General features: G+C 43.0%; 2 protein-coding genes and 1 non-coding gene across 4 annotated transcripts in view; 2 read left to right on the top strand and 1 right to left on the bottom strand.

The window, feature by feature from the left end:
• Positions 1-785: 785 nt before the first annotated feature.
• LOC124675582 (pentatricopeptide repeat-containing protein At3g14580, mitochondrial) lies at positions 786-7,340 on the bottom strand. 2 transcript variants are annotated; one of them, XM_047211661.1, is made up of 5 exons: positions 5,838-7,340; positions 5,635-5,752; positions 2,351-2,454; positions 1,328-1,945; positions 786-1,146 (listed from the first exon to the last, which is right to left on the bottom strand). In XM_047211661.1, the coding sequence occupies exon 1, from the start codon at positions 7,206-7,208 to the stop codon at positions 6,117-6,119; it is 1,092 nt and encodes a 363-aa protein (XP_047067617.1). In that variant the 5' UTR covers positions 7,209-7,340; the 3' UTR covers positions 786-1,146; positions 1,328-1,945; positions 2,351-2,454; positions 5,635-5,752; positions 5,838-6,116. The 2 variants fall into 2 exon arrangements, 1 of the variants encoding a protein (XP_047067617.1); XR_006993323.1 differs by lacking the exons at positions 5,635-5,752; positions 5,838-7,340 and adding an exon at positions 3,124-3,208.
• A 158-nt stretch (positions 7,341-7,498) lies between these two features.
• Positions 7,499-7,571, top strand: TRNAR-CCG. The gene has a single exon. It is a non-coding gene; the product is annotated as a tRNA-Arg (tRNA).
• Positions 7,572-15,650: 8,079 nt separating this feature from the next.
• Positions 15,651-18,137, top strand: part of LOC124671331 (germin-like protein 4-1) — a 5,394-nt gene continuing 2,907 nt past the window's right edge. Inside the window, exons 1-2 of the mRNA XM_047207716.1 lie at positions 15,651-15,783; positions 16,034-16,578. Coding sequence (XP_047063672.1) covers positions 15,651-15,783; positions 16,034-16,578 — 678 coding nt within the window. The remainder of the gene's footprint in view (positions 15,784-16,033; positions 16,579-18,137) is intronic.

Below are 18,137 nucleotides of genomic sequence, written 5' to 3'. Positions count from 1 at the left end.
TAAATCTAGTTCCTACCTATCGCTGGATGTCCACCTCCGCCGTTTGGTTTCTGGGAAATTCTTCTCCGGACCGTGCACACTTGCGAGCAGATGGCAACGTGCGTGCCTAACATTTTCTTTTGCATAAACCTGCCCGTGTTTGTTTAGCTTCAGATTTAGTAGAGAGGTCTGGTCAAACTCAACCGTACAATTGGTACGAGGCAGATGCAAATGGAGGCGGGCAGCTAGGGTTCATGTCCCCTCCGCCTGCGACGCCCTACAGTCGTCTCCGATGGCATCTTAGGCCTGACAGATCTTGGCCTCTCGTTAGTAAGAGGATTCTCCTTTCTTGTTTCAGCAAGCGCATTTTTTTTTGTCTTTGTCAGAATGGTGAAGCGGTGTTGATCCTAGTATCAAAATAATGTCCTCCCTACTTCGGTAGTACGTCTAGCATCAGCAGAGGGCGCGTGAAGTTTTGTGTCTAATGGATCTTCTAGATCACGTAGTTTTTCATCTTTGTTGTTGTGGTCTTTAGCAGTGGTTGCTGCTCAATTGCGTTGATTTTTTGTGGCCTTAGCACAATAATTTTTCATCTATCTATTACAACAAACACTATTATTGCAAGCTTTGTCCAACTTTGGTGAAGGAAGGCAAGAACAGTGGTTGATGTTCAATTGCGTTGATTTTTTGGCCTTAGCACAATAACTTTCCATCTATCTATTACAACAAACTCTATTATTGCAAGCTTTGTCCAACTCCGGTGAGGGAAGGCAAGAACGACGGCGCATCTCTGACTCGCTCTACTGTTTGCAATCGTCACTAGGTGATCCATCGACCTATTTATAATTTTTATTACCTTTGATGTTCCTTATACAACTGATGCTGATTATTAATAGATCGGTGTATCTTCTTCGGGAAAAAAAACTCAACAGTACGATCGGGCTGGAATGATCCTGCTCCGCCAGTGGACAGTGGTGCGTGTCTACAAGGATGCAGTGACGAGCGCGCCGGAATTAGGTGCGAAATCGCGTTCCAGAGTGCAGGACGCTGCCACGCCGGATGTGATGGCTGGACAAAGCGGAAGCAGACAGAACCTCAACTTCCCAGCGCCCCAGTGCACTCCATGAGTACAGCTCGAGCACATGCCTGATTCTGGCTGCACGACACCTGATAAACATATCATCGTCACTTGCTAGCAGCATACTGATTGGTGAAGAGATTATTGAACCAGAAACGTACTGTAGGATGAAAAATTGATGCTAGAAAGTACATGCTGTCGTGATTCAGCTGCAGCATTCGATCCCGATTTTCCTTCATAAAAACGAAGTGGCAGCAGACAGAACCACACCTTCCCAGGAGCTGAGCAGCAGAAGTCCATCTTCCGAAGTAGAACTACAGCGCAAGCACTTATAATTCTGCTACATCACCATCAGTTCATGCATCATCGGCTCATCGCTCGACAGCAGCATGCAAATTGCTGAGTTGTGTTTTTCGCTGCCAGTGGCCGCTGCCTCATGGGACCGCAACCTCAAGTACACCAGGTCACTGAACATGGACACAGCTCTCACCCTGTCCGGTGTACGCTCAGGTTTCAGGTAGGCATAACAGCTGGCTCAAGGCACGCGTCGGGTGCGGGCGTCACGGATTTGTCTCCGGCCAGAACCCAGCTTGAAACGGGCAAACGGAAATGGGCACAGGAAATGTGCATCGCCAGCCTCTTGGATCCATGAGACGTGACACATCAGGCACTGCCTTCCACAATGCCAATAACGCAAGATTATACCTCATAAACAAAAATTGAATTAGGTCATGGTTTCGCAGCCCGCGCCGCGAGCGTGTATTCTGCCACGGTTCCCCTTGATGCAGTTTTACTGAAGATTTCTGTAATACAGGGCAGTCGACAAATCACAGTTTACACGGTCTAGGTATGGACGTGCTGCTTCCCATCATTGTTACTGTTAGCCTCCTGTGGAAGATATGAAATTAGTAAAACCTTATACAGCAAGAAAGGATTGAAAAAAAACAGTATGTCAGTTGCTGTGTAAATAGCTAATCTTACACTGAAAAGTTTCTTCACAGATGGTAATGAGGAATATTTTCAGAACAAAGAAACTACATTGCTACAAAGAACCATCTAATTTAACACAAGGCCAAATGGGACATTCAGTGCAAGCCAAAATAAGCTGGTTATGCTAAGCAGCTAAGGTCTTAAAGCATCAATCTGTACCAGCAGATTATAGGACCTCATTCTTGATTTAGGAAATATCCTTGTCTATCCAAATTCCGGAGACATCAAGATACACAAGTGGGAAACAAAACAGGTTCAGATACAAAAAAAAAAATCAAAGTAGAACTTGATAGATGAACCTACCATCAACATGATTTGAATACCAGGGTAACTATTTTCTCCAGATATGAGGTGGTACAGTTCTTCGCAGGTTAGGCTTCAGATGATAATGCCATCCAGTTCCTTTGCTGTCGGAAAATATGCCAGAAGGATTAGTAAGCCCAACACATTTGACAAAGAATATTCCCGTCGTAACAACACATTCAAGCACAAAATGAAAGGAACCAAACTTAAGTTTTCCACGAATACGAAGTTGGTTTCTCAGGGACAAGGTATTGGTTCCATTGGATAATACATCAAAAGCGCGGTCTACTTTTTGTGCAGAAAAGAGAAGATCTACCAAGACAATCTACTGCACAAACTGTTTTTGGTCAAGAGCAAACTTCTGTAAGTCCCATAGCATAACAATCGCTATCAGGCTAAAAGAGGGTTCCATGAAAGAAAGGCAGTTCAACAAAATCGCTTGCAAAAGCCTTGTGTAACATCCATCATGTCAACTTTATACAAGTTACAGAAGATTTCTTTGCTGAATTACCAAGGGATTATATAAAAGTTATATGTCTAGCTAGTTCACAATTTACTGTTACATGTCTAGCTCTACAAAATTTAATGCTAGGTGAAGTTCCTAAGATTGGGGAGTTACAAGGGGACTCTGCATTAGACATATATTAAAACAAGAAAACACAAATATTACCTACAGTAGATATTTTTAACTTTTTCTTTACAAAGTTGTTTTTGGTAAACTGTAAACTGTCATGTGTGAAGGATCATATAGTTTGGAAGTTGGATGACTCTACCTCATCCAAGCAATAGATGGATGCACCACTTCTATAACAGCCTCCCCATTAATAGTCTTCAGTAAAATCAATCATTGGTACCGCAATTTTATTAATTTCAGTATACTAGTTACCAAGATAAATAGAAATGTCAAGCTCATTTACTATGTGCAGGTGGCAACAAGCAGGAGGAACTAAAACACAATTGAGTGAATCACCCCATGAAATGGGGTAACATGTTCTTGATAGATGTATGGTCAAGAAAATACAGGTATCGTACTAGTACACTTAGTAGCTAAAGGGAAATTGAAAAGGCTAGAGATCTAGATAATCCAGCCGCGGCTTCTTCTTACAGGCTTCGACCCCACATGCCCGTGATCTGAGTTCCAAAACTATAATCACAGCATGGAGTTCTCAATGACATAATCAGGTGTACAAAAATAGTTGGACCGAGAATGTCATTAGAGTCCTAATTGCATCACGTCACAAGTCGGTCATACCCCATAAACCAAGTCACCACCAACATGGATATTATTTCATGGTGTGGTAGCTAGCGCTAACTATGGTGTGGAAGAAACACTACTACAGCCTACAATCCAGTCCTAGTGGTTGTTAGCCAGACAGTATAGAGATTAGATAAAATTTGGGGTCATCTTCTATTCAGTCAAACCAAGAGATATTGATGTCCTGATGCAGCATAGTTTCGTTGACAGCCATTGCTCTATTTGAAGTTGATTGATGGACAAAAAAATGTGATTTTGAAGTTGAAAAATATTAGGGGACAGTCTGTCTCGCTGAGCATAATGTAATAACTGCATCCAAAGCAACATGGAGTGAAAAACAACTTCACGGCATGCAGCTTTCAAACTGTTTGCCTGGGTTTTTTTTAGAGGGAGTAGGCTGGCTTTCAATAGCAGCAAGGTCCAGAGAGAAATATCAGTAGGCTGAAGTGAATATCGTCCGCAAATGCCATGCAAAGCTTCTTAGTTCCAGTATACTAGTTACCAATATATAGGAATATCAATCTCATTTACTATGCACAGGTGGCAACAAGCAAGTTGAACTAAAACACAATTCAGTGAATCACCACATTAAATGTAATAACATGTTCTTGATCGATGTAAGGTAAAACAAAGACATGGATAAATGTGTTGAGGTCAAACTGGAAACCAAGTCACCACCAACATTGATGAGGACATCCCTACCAAACCACTACCTCCGTCATTGCAAGATGAAGACAATGCTGCTGTGAAGCTCAAGTCCAATGAAGTTAGGATTGGACCTATAACAAGAGCTCGTGCGAAGCTACTAAAACAACAGGTGAACTTGTTCCTAAATGGTACTTTGATTAATGAGAACTTTATACTGCAGGTACGAAGAGGGAGTAAGCATCGCACGAGGAGGAGAGGAGCAGCTGACATGGTGCTGGACATGAAGACATAGCATGGACGCGCGAGGGAGGAGCGGGAGGCATTCGCGAAGGAGGAAGATGAAGTACAGGCCGGCGCCACGCTCGGCGCAACCGGCCGCCACGCCGGCCGGCCCGGCCCCACGCCTGGTCAGACCGGCCTCTAGGCCGGATCAGCCCGGCGCCCGCTGGCTCCTGGACCGGTGCCCACCGGGCACGATCCAGGGGGTTTGGACCCCTTGTCCGGTCACCACCCGGCGTCAGGTCCGGTTTCAACCGGCCTGCCCGGTCGACCGACCCCTAGGGCGGCTGTGTCCGAGTCAGTCTCGACCAGATCCCTATCTGGGTCGGTTTTTAATGTATTTTCTCGACTTCTGGTCGTCCTGAACCCCTATATAAGTGCCCAGGACGCCCCCAAATTAGGTTTAGACGGCGTTTAAGATAAACCCTAGTTCATAGTTGATTGCTTTGCAACTCTATTGAATCTATACACCAATTCGCATCGCTGGTGTTTTGCTAAGTCTTGTGTGATCTCCTGTTCCATTGGGAATTAGACGGTTGCAACTTACCGCTTCGTGGTCGGCGGCTACGTGCGCAAGTGTGTGAAGTTGCAAATATCTTGCAGGGTTGAGAGTTGTTGCATTGGCGACAGGGATCGATCGAGAGACTCGTCAGCGTCATACAAGTTATCATCCACTTCATCATCGTGTATCTCCGCTGTGTTCATAGTGTGTTCATCACCACCCCCGCCGCTTACTGAAAAGATCGGGCAACCCCTTATCAAACATGGATATTATTTCATGGTGTGGTAGCTAGCACCAACTATGGCGTGGAAGAAACACTACTACAATCTCTACAAGCCAGTCTTAGTGCTTTTTAGCCATACAGTCTAGGGCTTAGACAAAAAAATGAGGTCATCTTCTTCTATTTAGTCAAAACAAGAGATATTGATGTCCTGATGCAGCATAGTTTCGTTGAGAGCCATTGCTCTATTTGAAGTTGATTAATGGACAAAAATATGTGATTTTGAAGATTTTGAAACTGAAAAATTAGGGGACAGTCTGACCCACTGAGCATAATGTAATAACTGCATCCAAAGCAACATGAAGGGAGTGAAAAACTACCTCACGGCATGCATCTTCCATACTGTTTGCCTGGGTTTGTTTTATTGGGGAGGTTTGGCTGGCTTTCAATAGCAGTAAGGTCCAAAGAAAAATATCAGCAGACTGAAGTGAAGGTCTTCTGCAAATGCACCAACATTGTCTTCAGATACTTCACATGTCAAATAGACAATGCTTATATATTGAACCTAATGTCATGAGCTTACCGACATTTCACATTTAAGATTGAGAATGTGGAATCTGGACTGATATTGATATTAGAAGCAAAGCCAACAAGTTAGCAATGTGCATCAGTATATGAGGCATTAGTAAACAGATCTTGGACATTCTCAACCCTGATGTTCCAAACTTCCCATAAAAGAAGATCAATATGTATGTCTACTAAGAAAAGACAGGCTGGTTGGTCGACTGGTTCCAGTAACAGAACAAGCACCCTGTTCAGCTGTATTGTCAGGTCCACAAAATCACTAGCCTGAAAATACATTTTAGCATACGGATGTAAGAAGTTTTGTCCAAGTACCCATCCGAGGAACAAAACCATGGTCTACCATTAGCTTCAACACATAGTGTGCATTATCTAAGCAGTTAACACTACAAAGGCCATCAATTAGCAGCTTGTACGATGAGAAACTAGGCCTCAGACCTTCTGCACTCATCATGCCAACCAGGCCCTTTGCCTCCACGAACATTCTCGAGGCCACAAGGCCATCAAGAAGCACCTGATAAGTCCCTGAATTGGGATGGCAGCCTTCAGACGACATCGACTTAAACCGATCAAACGCAACGGTCACCCTTCCCTCTCTGCACAGACCAGAGATCAATATATTGTAAACAACTGTATCTGCCTCAATTTCCTCCTTACGCATTCTCTCGAACAGCTCAAATGCGTCATCCACCTGACCTTTCTGGCAAAGGAAATGCATCAGCGTCGAGTAGGTCTTCGCATTGGGCAGACACTCCTGCTTCGGCATCTCATCCAACAGCGAGATGGCCTCGTTGAACTTGCCGAACTGGCACAAACCCTTGACAAGGATGTTGAAGCAGCAGGTGTCCAGCGCCACGCCCAACCTCGGCGCGCTTGCGTACACCTCATGGACAACCTCGTACTGCCGCTTGCACACGAGCATGTGGAGAACGTAGTTGAACGTCTTCGTCGAAGGCCAGCAGTTGTACCGGGGCATCGCGTAGAGCGTCTCCATGGCTTTCTCGGGATGGTTGGCCACGTTGCCGTACATCTTGATGAGCCTGTAGAAGAACTCATCGGAGAACCTGAACTTCTCGACCCTGGCCCTGGCCAGCAGCTCCTCCACGTCGCCGAACCTCCTGGCACCGGCGAGCCGGTCGATCATCAGGCTGTAGAGGGCCTCGCTGGGCTTGTAGTCCCTCCGGGCGCACGCTTTCTTGAAGACGCTGGTTATGAGACCGGCGTCCCGGATGCTCGCGAAGATCTTGAGGACCTCGTTCGGGGCGAGCCAGTCCTTGTGGTCCAGGCGGCCCATCCAGTGCCCGTCGTCGAACGCCGTGGAGCGCAGCCGCAGGAATGGGGGAACCGCGCGGCGCGCTAGAGCTCTGGACATGCTGCTGGAATGAGGGTGGGAATCAGGTGGGATTTGGGAGAGTAGATGAACGGGGGAATATTGGGGAGGGGGACTGTGCTGATGGGAGGACCGGTGGCCGGCGGCGACCGGGGAAGGAGTGGGGAGAGAGGAGCGGAGAGGCGGAGGCGCCGCTGGGGGTTCCGGCGGCGGAGTCGGGTGATGTCCGCCGGACAAGACTTATGGTGGGCTTTGGGCTTTCGTTAGGAAGGCCCAAAATGCGTCGATCACCAGAGGATTTGTATGTTTAAGGATGGGAGCTACCACAACATGACCGCGTGGCCTAATGGATAAGGCGCTCGCCTCCGGAGCGGGAGATTCTGGGTTCGAGTCCCAGCGTGGTCGTTTTTTCATTCTCATTTGGCCGGCTATTCTATTTTTTTGAAAGGTGCCGGCTATTCTATTTTATTTCACAATCACCCACTTATGTATGTGTTTTCGCTTGAATTTTTCTTGATATTTTGCACTACTTTTAAAGGTTGGTGTTATGGCAGATAGCAAACGAGAATTTTTAAAAAAATGTGGCTTCAAATTTTGCATGGCAGTCCACACAACCACACCGGCTTATGTATGTGATTTTCGCTTGAATTTTTCTTGATATTTTGCACTACTTTTAAAGGTTGGTGTTATGGTGCTTAATTTTTCATGATATTTTGCACTACTTTTAAAGGTTGGTGTTATGGTATTATTTAGAGGTTGGTATTAGTAGATTTTCGAGGCTTTCTTTTTTGCCTTTGCTTGCATTTTCGATCCACATTTTGCCAGCTATTCTATTTGATGATGATAACAAACGAGTAACAAAAAAAATGTGGCTTCAAATTTTGCATGGCACTCCATGTGAGTTTTGTTTGAATTTTTCTTGATATTTTGCACTACTTTTAAAGGATGGTATTATGGTATTATTTAGAGGTTGGTATCACTAGATTTTCCATGCTTCCTTTTTTGCCTTTGCTGATGATAACAAACGAGTAACAAAAAAAATGTGGCTTCAAATTTTGCATGGCACTCCATGTGATTTTTGTTTGAATTTTTCTTGATATTTTGCACTACTTTTAAAGGATGGTATTATGGTATTATTTAGAGGTTGGTATCACTAGATTTTCCATGCTTCCTTTTTTTGCCTTTGCTTTACATTCTTCATTTTGATCTTCTCTACTTCCGTTTGTGGGGAGTTCCTCATTTTGCCTTCTATCTACTCCCTCAGTCTCAATCTTGCTTGACCTTCCATATCACTAAAAGAAAACATGGCATATGCAGGACAATATTTTGGAAGGCTCATCCCAAAATTGCATGCAAAACTTTCTTTTGCCTAGTGGATCACTCTTTCGCGGCAACTAGCAAAGTAATTGGCTATACATGAATCATGGTAGATACCATATCGGCACATCGAGACGTCGTGGTAGGTGGCATGCAAGAGTGGTGCTTCGTTATGCCATGCTAGATGAACATAAGCATAGATTTTTGTGTGCCATGCATGGTTTACCACGTTTTTGAAGTGCCTCCAAATAGAAAATAGTCAAGCTTGTTGCACTAACTGGCCATGCTCGTCTCTCTAACTAGTGTGTCGCACCGTGAAGAGTTATTTCCTTACCAATTAAGAGACGATATAACTCAACCACCTACACCCTCACATAGAGATTTTGTGTCATGAACCGTCGAATCTTGAGTACGTACAATCCAGATCTTCTTAGCTCGCTGGAACGTCGTTGTGACTGGTTGGCTCAATCAATTCGCACCATTCGGGCCCATCCAACATTGTTGGGTTGTTGCTCAGCACCAAGGGCGGAGCCAGGATTTAGGTATAGGGGGGCGAGCCAACGGTGAAGACGAATTTTTTTAATGAATTAAGGCAAATCTTTTGCCTTTTCTTCAAAAAAATTTTTTTTATGACGCGAACAAATAGTGTCAAAAACTCGAAACACTTGACTTGAAAAATGTATTCATTGAGGGTGTTTTCCTCTCTGCTCCGTATTCTTATATAAGTATGTCCTGTATTTTTAGATAGAAACTCTACCTTTATCTTATACTAGCCGGTAGTAATTAAGTAATTTGTTATCCCCGAAACGCACATCTAGGCAATTTTCTTTTAGTTCGATGCAGTGAGCTTTCCAAACATTTATCATACGTTCATTACTCTCTTCACGCACACTAGAGTTCAAAATCAGGAGGTAAAATGAATGACCAGCCGGTAGTATAACAGATGACATACCTTCCGGGTTGTGACTTAGGTTCAGGCAACATCACCACGCGCGCGTCTGACACTCTGGCGATCTGGCCGGCAAACCACTGCGGCTGTTACACGGATCAACAGAGCGGCGTACGCCGGCGGCGGGAGCGGCTGTCGATGATACGGGATAGTGGCGGCTTTCAGGCTTTGAGTCAGGCGGAAGAAAGGATTAGGGATTTTATCATACTTTGATAATTGTGAAACGCACATCAGACTATCAGAACGTGTGTTGTTGAGTCCATCAGATTTCTTATTGGGCCTGGGCCACCGGACAGGAACGGTAGACAATAAAACCAGTAAACTGTACGTCTATAGGCCAGTGATTAATCAGGATTCAACGCAAATTAGTACTAGTAACGTACGCATATTGTTAGGGGGGCCGAACCATGGGGGGGTCTGACCCCTGCTCGCCCCCCTGCTCAGCACGTCGAGTTGGACACTCTGTGCTTAACCAGTCCAAGAATACCTCAGATGGTCTGATAGTACTCTGAGGCCCGCCTGTCCTCTTCACCTATTCCACTCCCATACGCATTGGCTCGATCCAATCCAGTTGATTATTCTCATAAAAGATCAATCGAGGATAAGAGATGGGATTTGGGATTAACAGAGTAGATGGAGCACATCGATGAGGGCCTCGCTGGACGATGCGGTGATCCAACACATGTCGTTGATTCGACCCTCGCTGGCTGATGCAAAAGTGAGGCACAAACAAGATTTCAACCAAAGCGTTGCAGATGAAGCTAGTCCACTAGCAACCATTATCTAGATCTAGGGCACATAACCACATCACAAACACTTGAAATAACCTAGCAAGGAGCCAACTTTATCACGGAATGTATTACATAAGCTTTGGTGATCAAATGCTCATCAAGAAACTAAATATAAGCACGAGAAATAAATTCCAGCAAACAAACATATGTAGGAACTATCCTATGTCACGTATATATGTATCATGAAATTACAATCAACCCATGTAGAGTCTTCACACACTTACACTTACATAGCTAGATTAAAACATAACATATTCGCTGGTGATGATCTAGAAAAACATGTGTTTACACAAACATAACCATTGCTCACCCAATTGAGTGCATGCATGATTATTTAGATATCTATAATTAACCGAGGTGATCAACTAATCATCTAGAACCAAGGAATCAAGTCGGATTAACTCTATAGTAAAATGTGAACAAGAATTAATTGGTTCTATCATCATTAATATGTATCAAGATGACCAATTAAAACTATTTCATCAATATTACCAGTAGGAAATCAAACAGTGGGCACTAGTCCAATTATTCCTAAAGTGATGCCTAGTTGAACACTTGAACCTTAGTAGATCTAAATAGCAATTGATTCACTGAAACGGTGGCATTGGATCACCATAGTATGAAAAACAAGCACTACAACCATTACATATCTATATATGATTGTCACGATCATCACATGGCGGTGACTAGGAGACCATCGCTATTGTCCCAACTAGTAGCATACCACAACTTGATGATCGACCATCGGAGTAGGGAAAACTAAAATTTACTGCTGCCTTGATATGCCCTTTGTCTTCATAAACACCGGAGCCATTTAGCGAATCATGAGCCTCATACCAATGGAAAAATGGGAGAAATGCTCGTTAAGTCGAGTGGAGGTTTTCTTTTTTCGGCTATGTTAGCCGAGCTAGATGAAATCATCATGTTAACTATATATGGTTTGGAAAGGTTCATCTTTTGGAGATAGTCATTTCTACGAAAATACATCTGAATTCTGGAGATTCACAAATATCCCCCAAATTGGCCTATTAGTAGTTTTGCAAAGAAGCCAACCATACTTCTTCAAAATTGATAATAGACCACAAATTGGCCTGGATTTCTCCATGTAGGACCTCAACTTCTCCAATATTTATTGGAATCATGCCTCCAATCGATTTTATTTTATTAATGAAGACCCGAAAACTCTCAAAAGTTGCAAATCTCCCCCAAGATCTTGGATTTTTGCAGAGAGGACCCTAGATTTCTCAAAAAAATCTAATATGCCCTCTATTTGGCCTGATTTTTTTTCCCGCGGAGAAGACCTTAGAATTCCCAAAATTGCAAGGGGAACACATCATCAAGGACGTATCAAAGAAACAAAGTCATCAAGAATCAACACTGTGTCTGACAAGGCGACAACCACCAACATGACATTTGTGACTATAGCTCAAGGGAACTTTTGTTGTGGGGATAACCAATTTACCTAGTGTCACATTTAATCATACATGGCAACCAAGTGGGAAATTGAAAGAGTGTAAAGGAAAGTCAAAAAAAAATCTAGGAAAGTAAATCAACAAGTAAAAGAAGGGAAACGATTTTTAAAAAAGTTGGCAAGAAGCCTGAAGAGAAAAACCATTTGGTGAAGGGATACGTGGGATAGTCCACCATGGACCATGTACCACATATATTTCCTAGTCCACCATGGACCGCTAGATGAAACAAACATTAACTCCACTGCCACTCTCAACTACTCTCTTAACGGTAGCCTTTTCATTTGTCAAAGACCCCTAGCCCAGGGTCGAGATGGCAAAATATGGGGCTCTGTGCTAACTTTTAAATTGGATCCTATTTTCCGAAAAAATAGAATTATAATTGTATGTGGGCAATAACAACCAATTAATCTACTAATGTAACACATGAAAAATCTTGGATATAAGTTAGCCTGGCGTGCCTTTCCATTGTGTTGTAGTATTTGGGATCGAATTTTCCTAAACGCAAATTTTAATAACGATTTGAATTCCTGTAGGTCTTTTCTTATCTGGCTTAAGGAGGTGGCGGGACTAATGGGTTGAACTGTTGTGCGGTGTTCAGACTAATGAGCCGTTACCTAGAGGCTGGTTTTCACAAAATATGGGGCCCCTAAATATTATGGACTAGCTTATGCGATGGCAGAGGTGGCACTCTCGCTCGCCAGGCCTGCCCTAGCCCATAAATAGCCTCCATGGGCATGCACTCCTACGAGGTGGCCAAACCTATTCAAAAAACATGGTTGGTTCAATGCTTGTTAGTGTATCACGATGCGCGCCCTCTACTCATATTGTGTCATGAGTCATGACTACTTCTGAAAATATACCCTTACCCATTCGTTGTTTATACATCAACACCAGTACATTATGATGACACACCCTCTACTCATATTGTGTCATGACTACGTGTGAAGAGATGCCCTTACCCATTCGTTGTTTATACACCAACACCAATACATAAAGTATATGTCTGAATAAGAATTAAGTGTTTGTCTTGTTAATAATGAATTAACGATGTCATAATTTATGTATAGTAGCCTCTCACAAGAATCTGAGAGCTTAATTGAAGACTCTATTAACTGAAGAGCCAATAACCGGAATAGATCGACACCACTAGGTGGTTGGATAAAATTAATGTAGATCAAATGGAATGCAAAACAAGTCAATGGGCAATTTAAAAAATATTAATGAATTGTTCTTTCGCAACACAAACAGTTGTTGTTCTGGCACTATATTTGAATAAATTGTACTTAGTCAGAATACTCCCCTACTTAAATGACATATAAACCTTTTTTGTTGCACTTTCAAGTACTTCTTTTTCTAGAGAAGTTCTCAATCAACCATAAACATTTGCATATGATCGAGTTAGAACTGAAAAATTTACAAATTATTACGTAAGATGATTTCGGCATTGGCTCTAAATGATATGGCGTGGTCCAAGAGTATCTTGGAATATGCATTCCTTTTCCTGTTTTGTTCCTCTATGTAGCACAAAAACAATAGTTGTAAGTAGAGACAGAATGTAGCCGAAAAATTCCCTAAAACAGAATATAGCTGAGAAGAAAATGACCTGACTAAACCTTCTTGTAGAAGGTAGACGAAGTCCCATACTTGAGACATCAGGTGGCCGATACGTGTACCAGGCTGCAACTTTTGCTAGTAACGCATGCATTCAGGACAAGACAATCTCACATAAACTAGGGTTGTTGCGGGATAGTGACAACCTCTCTCACTGCACATAGCCGCCACACTAATCTTAGAGAACGAACGGAAAGTCAAAATGTTATGCACGCAAGCAAGGATAAACACTGCAAAATGGCACGTGACCTAATCCCCACTGTTTCTTCGTATTTTCTTCGAGTGCTAGCTAGCACCCTAATAGGTGCGCAAATTTCAGTAAAAAAGTGTCACTTGTTGTCACATGGGTCGTACAACCGATCATGTCCAACGTCACTGCAATTAAGTGGAGTCTATATAAAAAAACCTACTCCGTATTTTATTATGCTAGTGGATACATGTTGTTTCTAAAGGAAGATTTTTATTTTCTCACGGACGTTTATAGGGTTCAATTATTAAGTGCTTTAATTTGGACGTGAATTTTGGCTCATGGGTTCCCGTGAACCCTATATAAACAATGAGTTAGAAAATAACTAAAAGATATGCTATAAAAATATGAGCATGTCAAATCTAAGCCTAAAATATAAAAGTATATATAACCTACACAAAAATGACAAATTATACTGTTTGCAATATAAGCAGTGGACGTACACTGTTCACAATATAACAAAGTGCCGGTTTCTCTTTTTTTGTGTAGGTGAGATACGGCCATATTTTTTCTTAGATATTTACATGAGTAAGTATCAGGGTGACAATTATTACAGATTTTTTGAAACATTTAAATCAAAATTTTCAGAATTTTTAAATATCAGGGTGTATGGCACATGGTCGCTCCACCGTATTTCCCGGTTTAATTCAATTTTGGAAACATCTGATATTGGGTCCATATTGGTGTTATCTCTGTGGACACAAATAAAATCCATAATGAGAAGCACTCAAGTATAACAAACAGATGATTATAACAGTTTTTCACCGTTTGATTATAAATTACATAATGAACTCCCCATTAATTGTTAATTTTATCATGAGAGAGTATATTATGTATGTGGAGTACCCATAGCAGGCATTATCTTATATCTCATGAAGATATAAATGTATAATTTTATTTTCACCAAATTTCAGTAAGAAATATGGGTTTCCTACATATCGTTCTATTCAGAACATCAGGTCAAATGTTATCCATATTCGCCGAGAACCATTCTATATCTGAAAATGGTTGAAAGTGACATTTATGGTATGCTATGCTATATCAATATAGCTATCCACCACCAATACCGACCTATGAGTCGTACCAACCCATATTTTTAACTTTGGTTTGATGAAGGAAATCAAAAGTCCATGGCCGACATCATCATCCAAATATTCTGGACCAAAGAAAGGAGACGTCGATCTAGATAGAATCGGCGTCGCCCAGTCGTCTGCAAGTGCGCAAACTACTACTTCATATGTTCCATTATATAAGATGTTATTACAACCAATTTATTAGTTGTAATGACATTCTATATTATGACGGAGTGAGTAATTAGCAAAGAATCTCATCGCCACAACCTCCAAATTTCAGCTCCCTACAATCATATTGTCCAGAATTCAAGCTTAATTTTACAAGTCAGTGGATGCATGCTGAAAACTGAAACCAAAAAGTACCATTATCTTCGGGGCAAAATATGTGTTACCTACATATTTTAACCATCTTGAATTAATGTTTTACCTACATATATATTGTTCCATATGACCATATCAGTCGAAATACTGGGCCAGCAAAACATAGTCTCTATCAGTTACCCAAAGTCATTATAGCTAGTCAACCAGTTTCGGCATAGAGTGATATATCGGCCGCAATATTTTGGACCTCCCACGGAAGAATCGCCGCTCTCCTCTGCATGGTTATACACTGTCCTCCAATGTCGGCTTCTGCAACTCAGTGGATAAATACTGCAAACTAAAACCCAAAAGTGCCATTATCTTTGTCAAGTTTTCCACCCATAATGGTGCATGTATAGATCCCAGAATGGATATTAGGCACGTGGTTACCCTGTATAAACAAGAAGTTAGTGGGGCTGTAAGATGAAACTGGTAGATCGATCAATCCTGCGTAAGCTAGCAATGCAATATCGTGGAAGCCTACTCAAACAACACGGTGTATCTTGCTCGAGCATGCAGCTAGCCCACTACTTCGTGGGTACCTGCTTTATGCATGTATAAATAGACACCTTGATTCGTGGTTGCAGAGTACAATTAGCTCGCTCACCCATCTTACATCCTTACACAGACAGAGCTATTAGGTCTTGGTAGCGAAGGAAGAAACATGGCGGCACGAGCTTTCACTTCACTGCTTGCCGTGACAGTGCTGGTCCTAGTTTCCTCCACAATGCCTCGTGTTATGGCCTCTGACCCGGGTCCTCTCCAGGACTTCTGCGTTGCTGATCTGATGAACCCTGGTATATAATAATAACTCCATTTTCATTTTTTTCACATAATGTACTTAGATTCGCTCAAGCAATGTATCGATGTGACATTAGCTGAGCGACTGTCTATTTCAAAACCAGCTGATGAATCATTATGTCTAAGTTAACTGTATTGGTTGTTGATTGATTTATCAAAAATCTGCAATAAGTAATTTAGATCTAAAGGAGTAGTTAATTATAAAAGTAACTGTTTTAATTAATTTTGTGCGTGCATGCAATGCAGTGTTTGTGAACGGGTTCGTGTGCAAGAACCCGAAGCTGGTGACGGCGAACGACTTCTTCCGTCCCGGCCTCAACGTCCCAGGGAAGCTAAACGCTCAGGGCTCCGCCGTGACGGCGGTGTCGGTGCTGCAACTTCCTGGCCTCAACACCTTGGGCATCTCGATGGTGCGCATCGACTTCGGCCCCAACGGGCAGAACCCGCCGCACACACACCCGCGCGCCACGGAGATCCTAACCGTGATCAAGGGCCAGCTCCTCGTCGGTTTCGTCACCTCCAACCAGCCCGACGGCAAGAACCTGCTCTTCACCAAGCAGCTGGTGGAGGGCGACGTGTTCGTCTTCCCCGAGGGGCTCATCCACTTCCAGCTCAACAACGGACCCAACCCCGCCGTCGCCATCGCCGCGCTCAGCAGCCAGAACCCCGGTGTGATCACCATCGCCAACGCCGTGTTCGGGTCCACGCCGCCTATTAGTGATCTGATCCTCGCCAAGGCGTTCATGACCGAGAAGGCGACGGTGGACTGGATCCAGTCCCAGTTCGCGCCGGCCGCTGCCGCCGGCGGCGGCAATATGACCGGTGGTGGTGGCGGCGGCTACTATCCCGGCATGGGCAAGAAGCCCTAATTAAGGCCGGCATTCCATGACCTTACTAATAATTTAAGATCAATACAACATTTGCTAGTAAACAAAACATATCAAAGCCACTGTATGTTGTACCCTGTACTCCGCGTGCTAGTAATAGTCGAATAAACAGTGGCGAAATATTGCATTGATGTACTTGGTAGCTAAAATCTGCCTGCTGCCTTTACTATATGTGGAATAAAATTCAAAGGGTTTGTGTTTCTTCTTTGGGCGTATGATCGGCACTTTTTTTTGAGAGGGAAGAGAGCTATATATCAGGAGTCACAGTTTTTACAGCTTCAGACATAACAATTTCAGCCACAGCTGGCGGGACATGCCCCATGCAGTAGTAACCCTGACCAGAAAATCTAGCTACATCACCTAGCAAATGAGCTGCCTGCTTTTTTTTTTTTAGAACACTGAAATCATAGCGCCGGTTAAATCCTGGAATAAATTCAGGTAAATGCAAACACCCATACCAAGTCTAGGACTTGAACCTGGGTGGGCTAGTTCCACCATAAGGGACCTAACCACCAGAGCCTGCTATCTCTTCCTATTTATAGAACTTCAAGACAGAGACATCTATCTTGGATATCCTTAATATCCTCAAACAGTTTCCTTTGCTTGATTGCATCAACGACCAAGGAGTTGTCGGATTCCTGAATAATAGAGACATTATTAGCATCATGTATACTCTTGAGTCCAAGAAGGCAAGCCTCAGCTTCACCTTCATGCACATCTTGACACTTCAGATCAGCATCATTGCGTGCCCATAGGACAATCCCACTGTGATCTGTGCATATGCAAGCTATGGCACACGTACCATTGATCACTTCAAACAAAGCATCTGCATTGATTTTAATCCACCCATTTTTCTGGAGCAGTCCAGGTCGTATTATGTATTGGCTTATGCTGACAAACATCCAAGCAACTTTTAGTGTTCGAAGGAGACGAGACCCCAGACTGATAATGGGTTCCCTCCCTTTCCTGTGGTCTTTGGACATGCAATTCAGATTAAGCTCCTGCACGTAGCGGTTAAGGAAATTAACCGAACTCCCAAAGCTGCATTCACCTTTCTCATGTACCACGTAATTTCTCAAATGCCAACATATCCATAACGTCATTAACACCAGCCCCCTTCTCTCATTGCTTATACCAGCAAGCATGATCAGCAGCCAATCAGGTCCAGAAAACTTGAAGAAAGATTCAGCTGGAAGATCCCATCCCTTCCCCATCTCTTGTCTGGATTTTGTGGAGGCGAATGCGGCATGGAAACTGGATTCAGTTTCATTCCTGCTAATACTACAGATACGATCCGTTTCAAGCTTTCTACGAAACTTATCCCTTTTTAGTTGCCAAGTTGTCACAAGCAGTTCGCCACACGATTTTTTTCACTTTATTTTGAATCGGAGCGTTCCATATCAGCTTCCATAAGGTTTAGTTACTATTTCCCGATGCTCTAGTTACAGGTGTGTTACAGCTTC

The sequence above is a fragment of the Lolium rigidum genome, chromosome 7 (assembly GCF_022539505.1).
Source record: "Lolium rigidum isolate FL_2022 chromosome 7, APGP_CSIRO_Lrig_0.1, whole genome shotgun sequence".
NCBI lineage: Eukaryota > Viridiplantae > Streptophyta > Magnoliopsida > Poales > Poaceae > Lolium > Lolium rigidum.
This window is presented reverse-complemented; position numbering and strand designations above follow the sequence as displayed.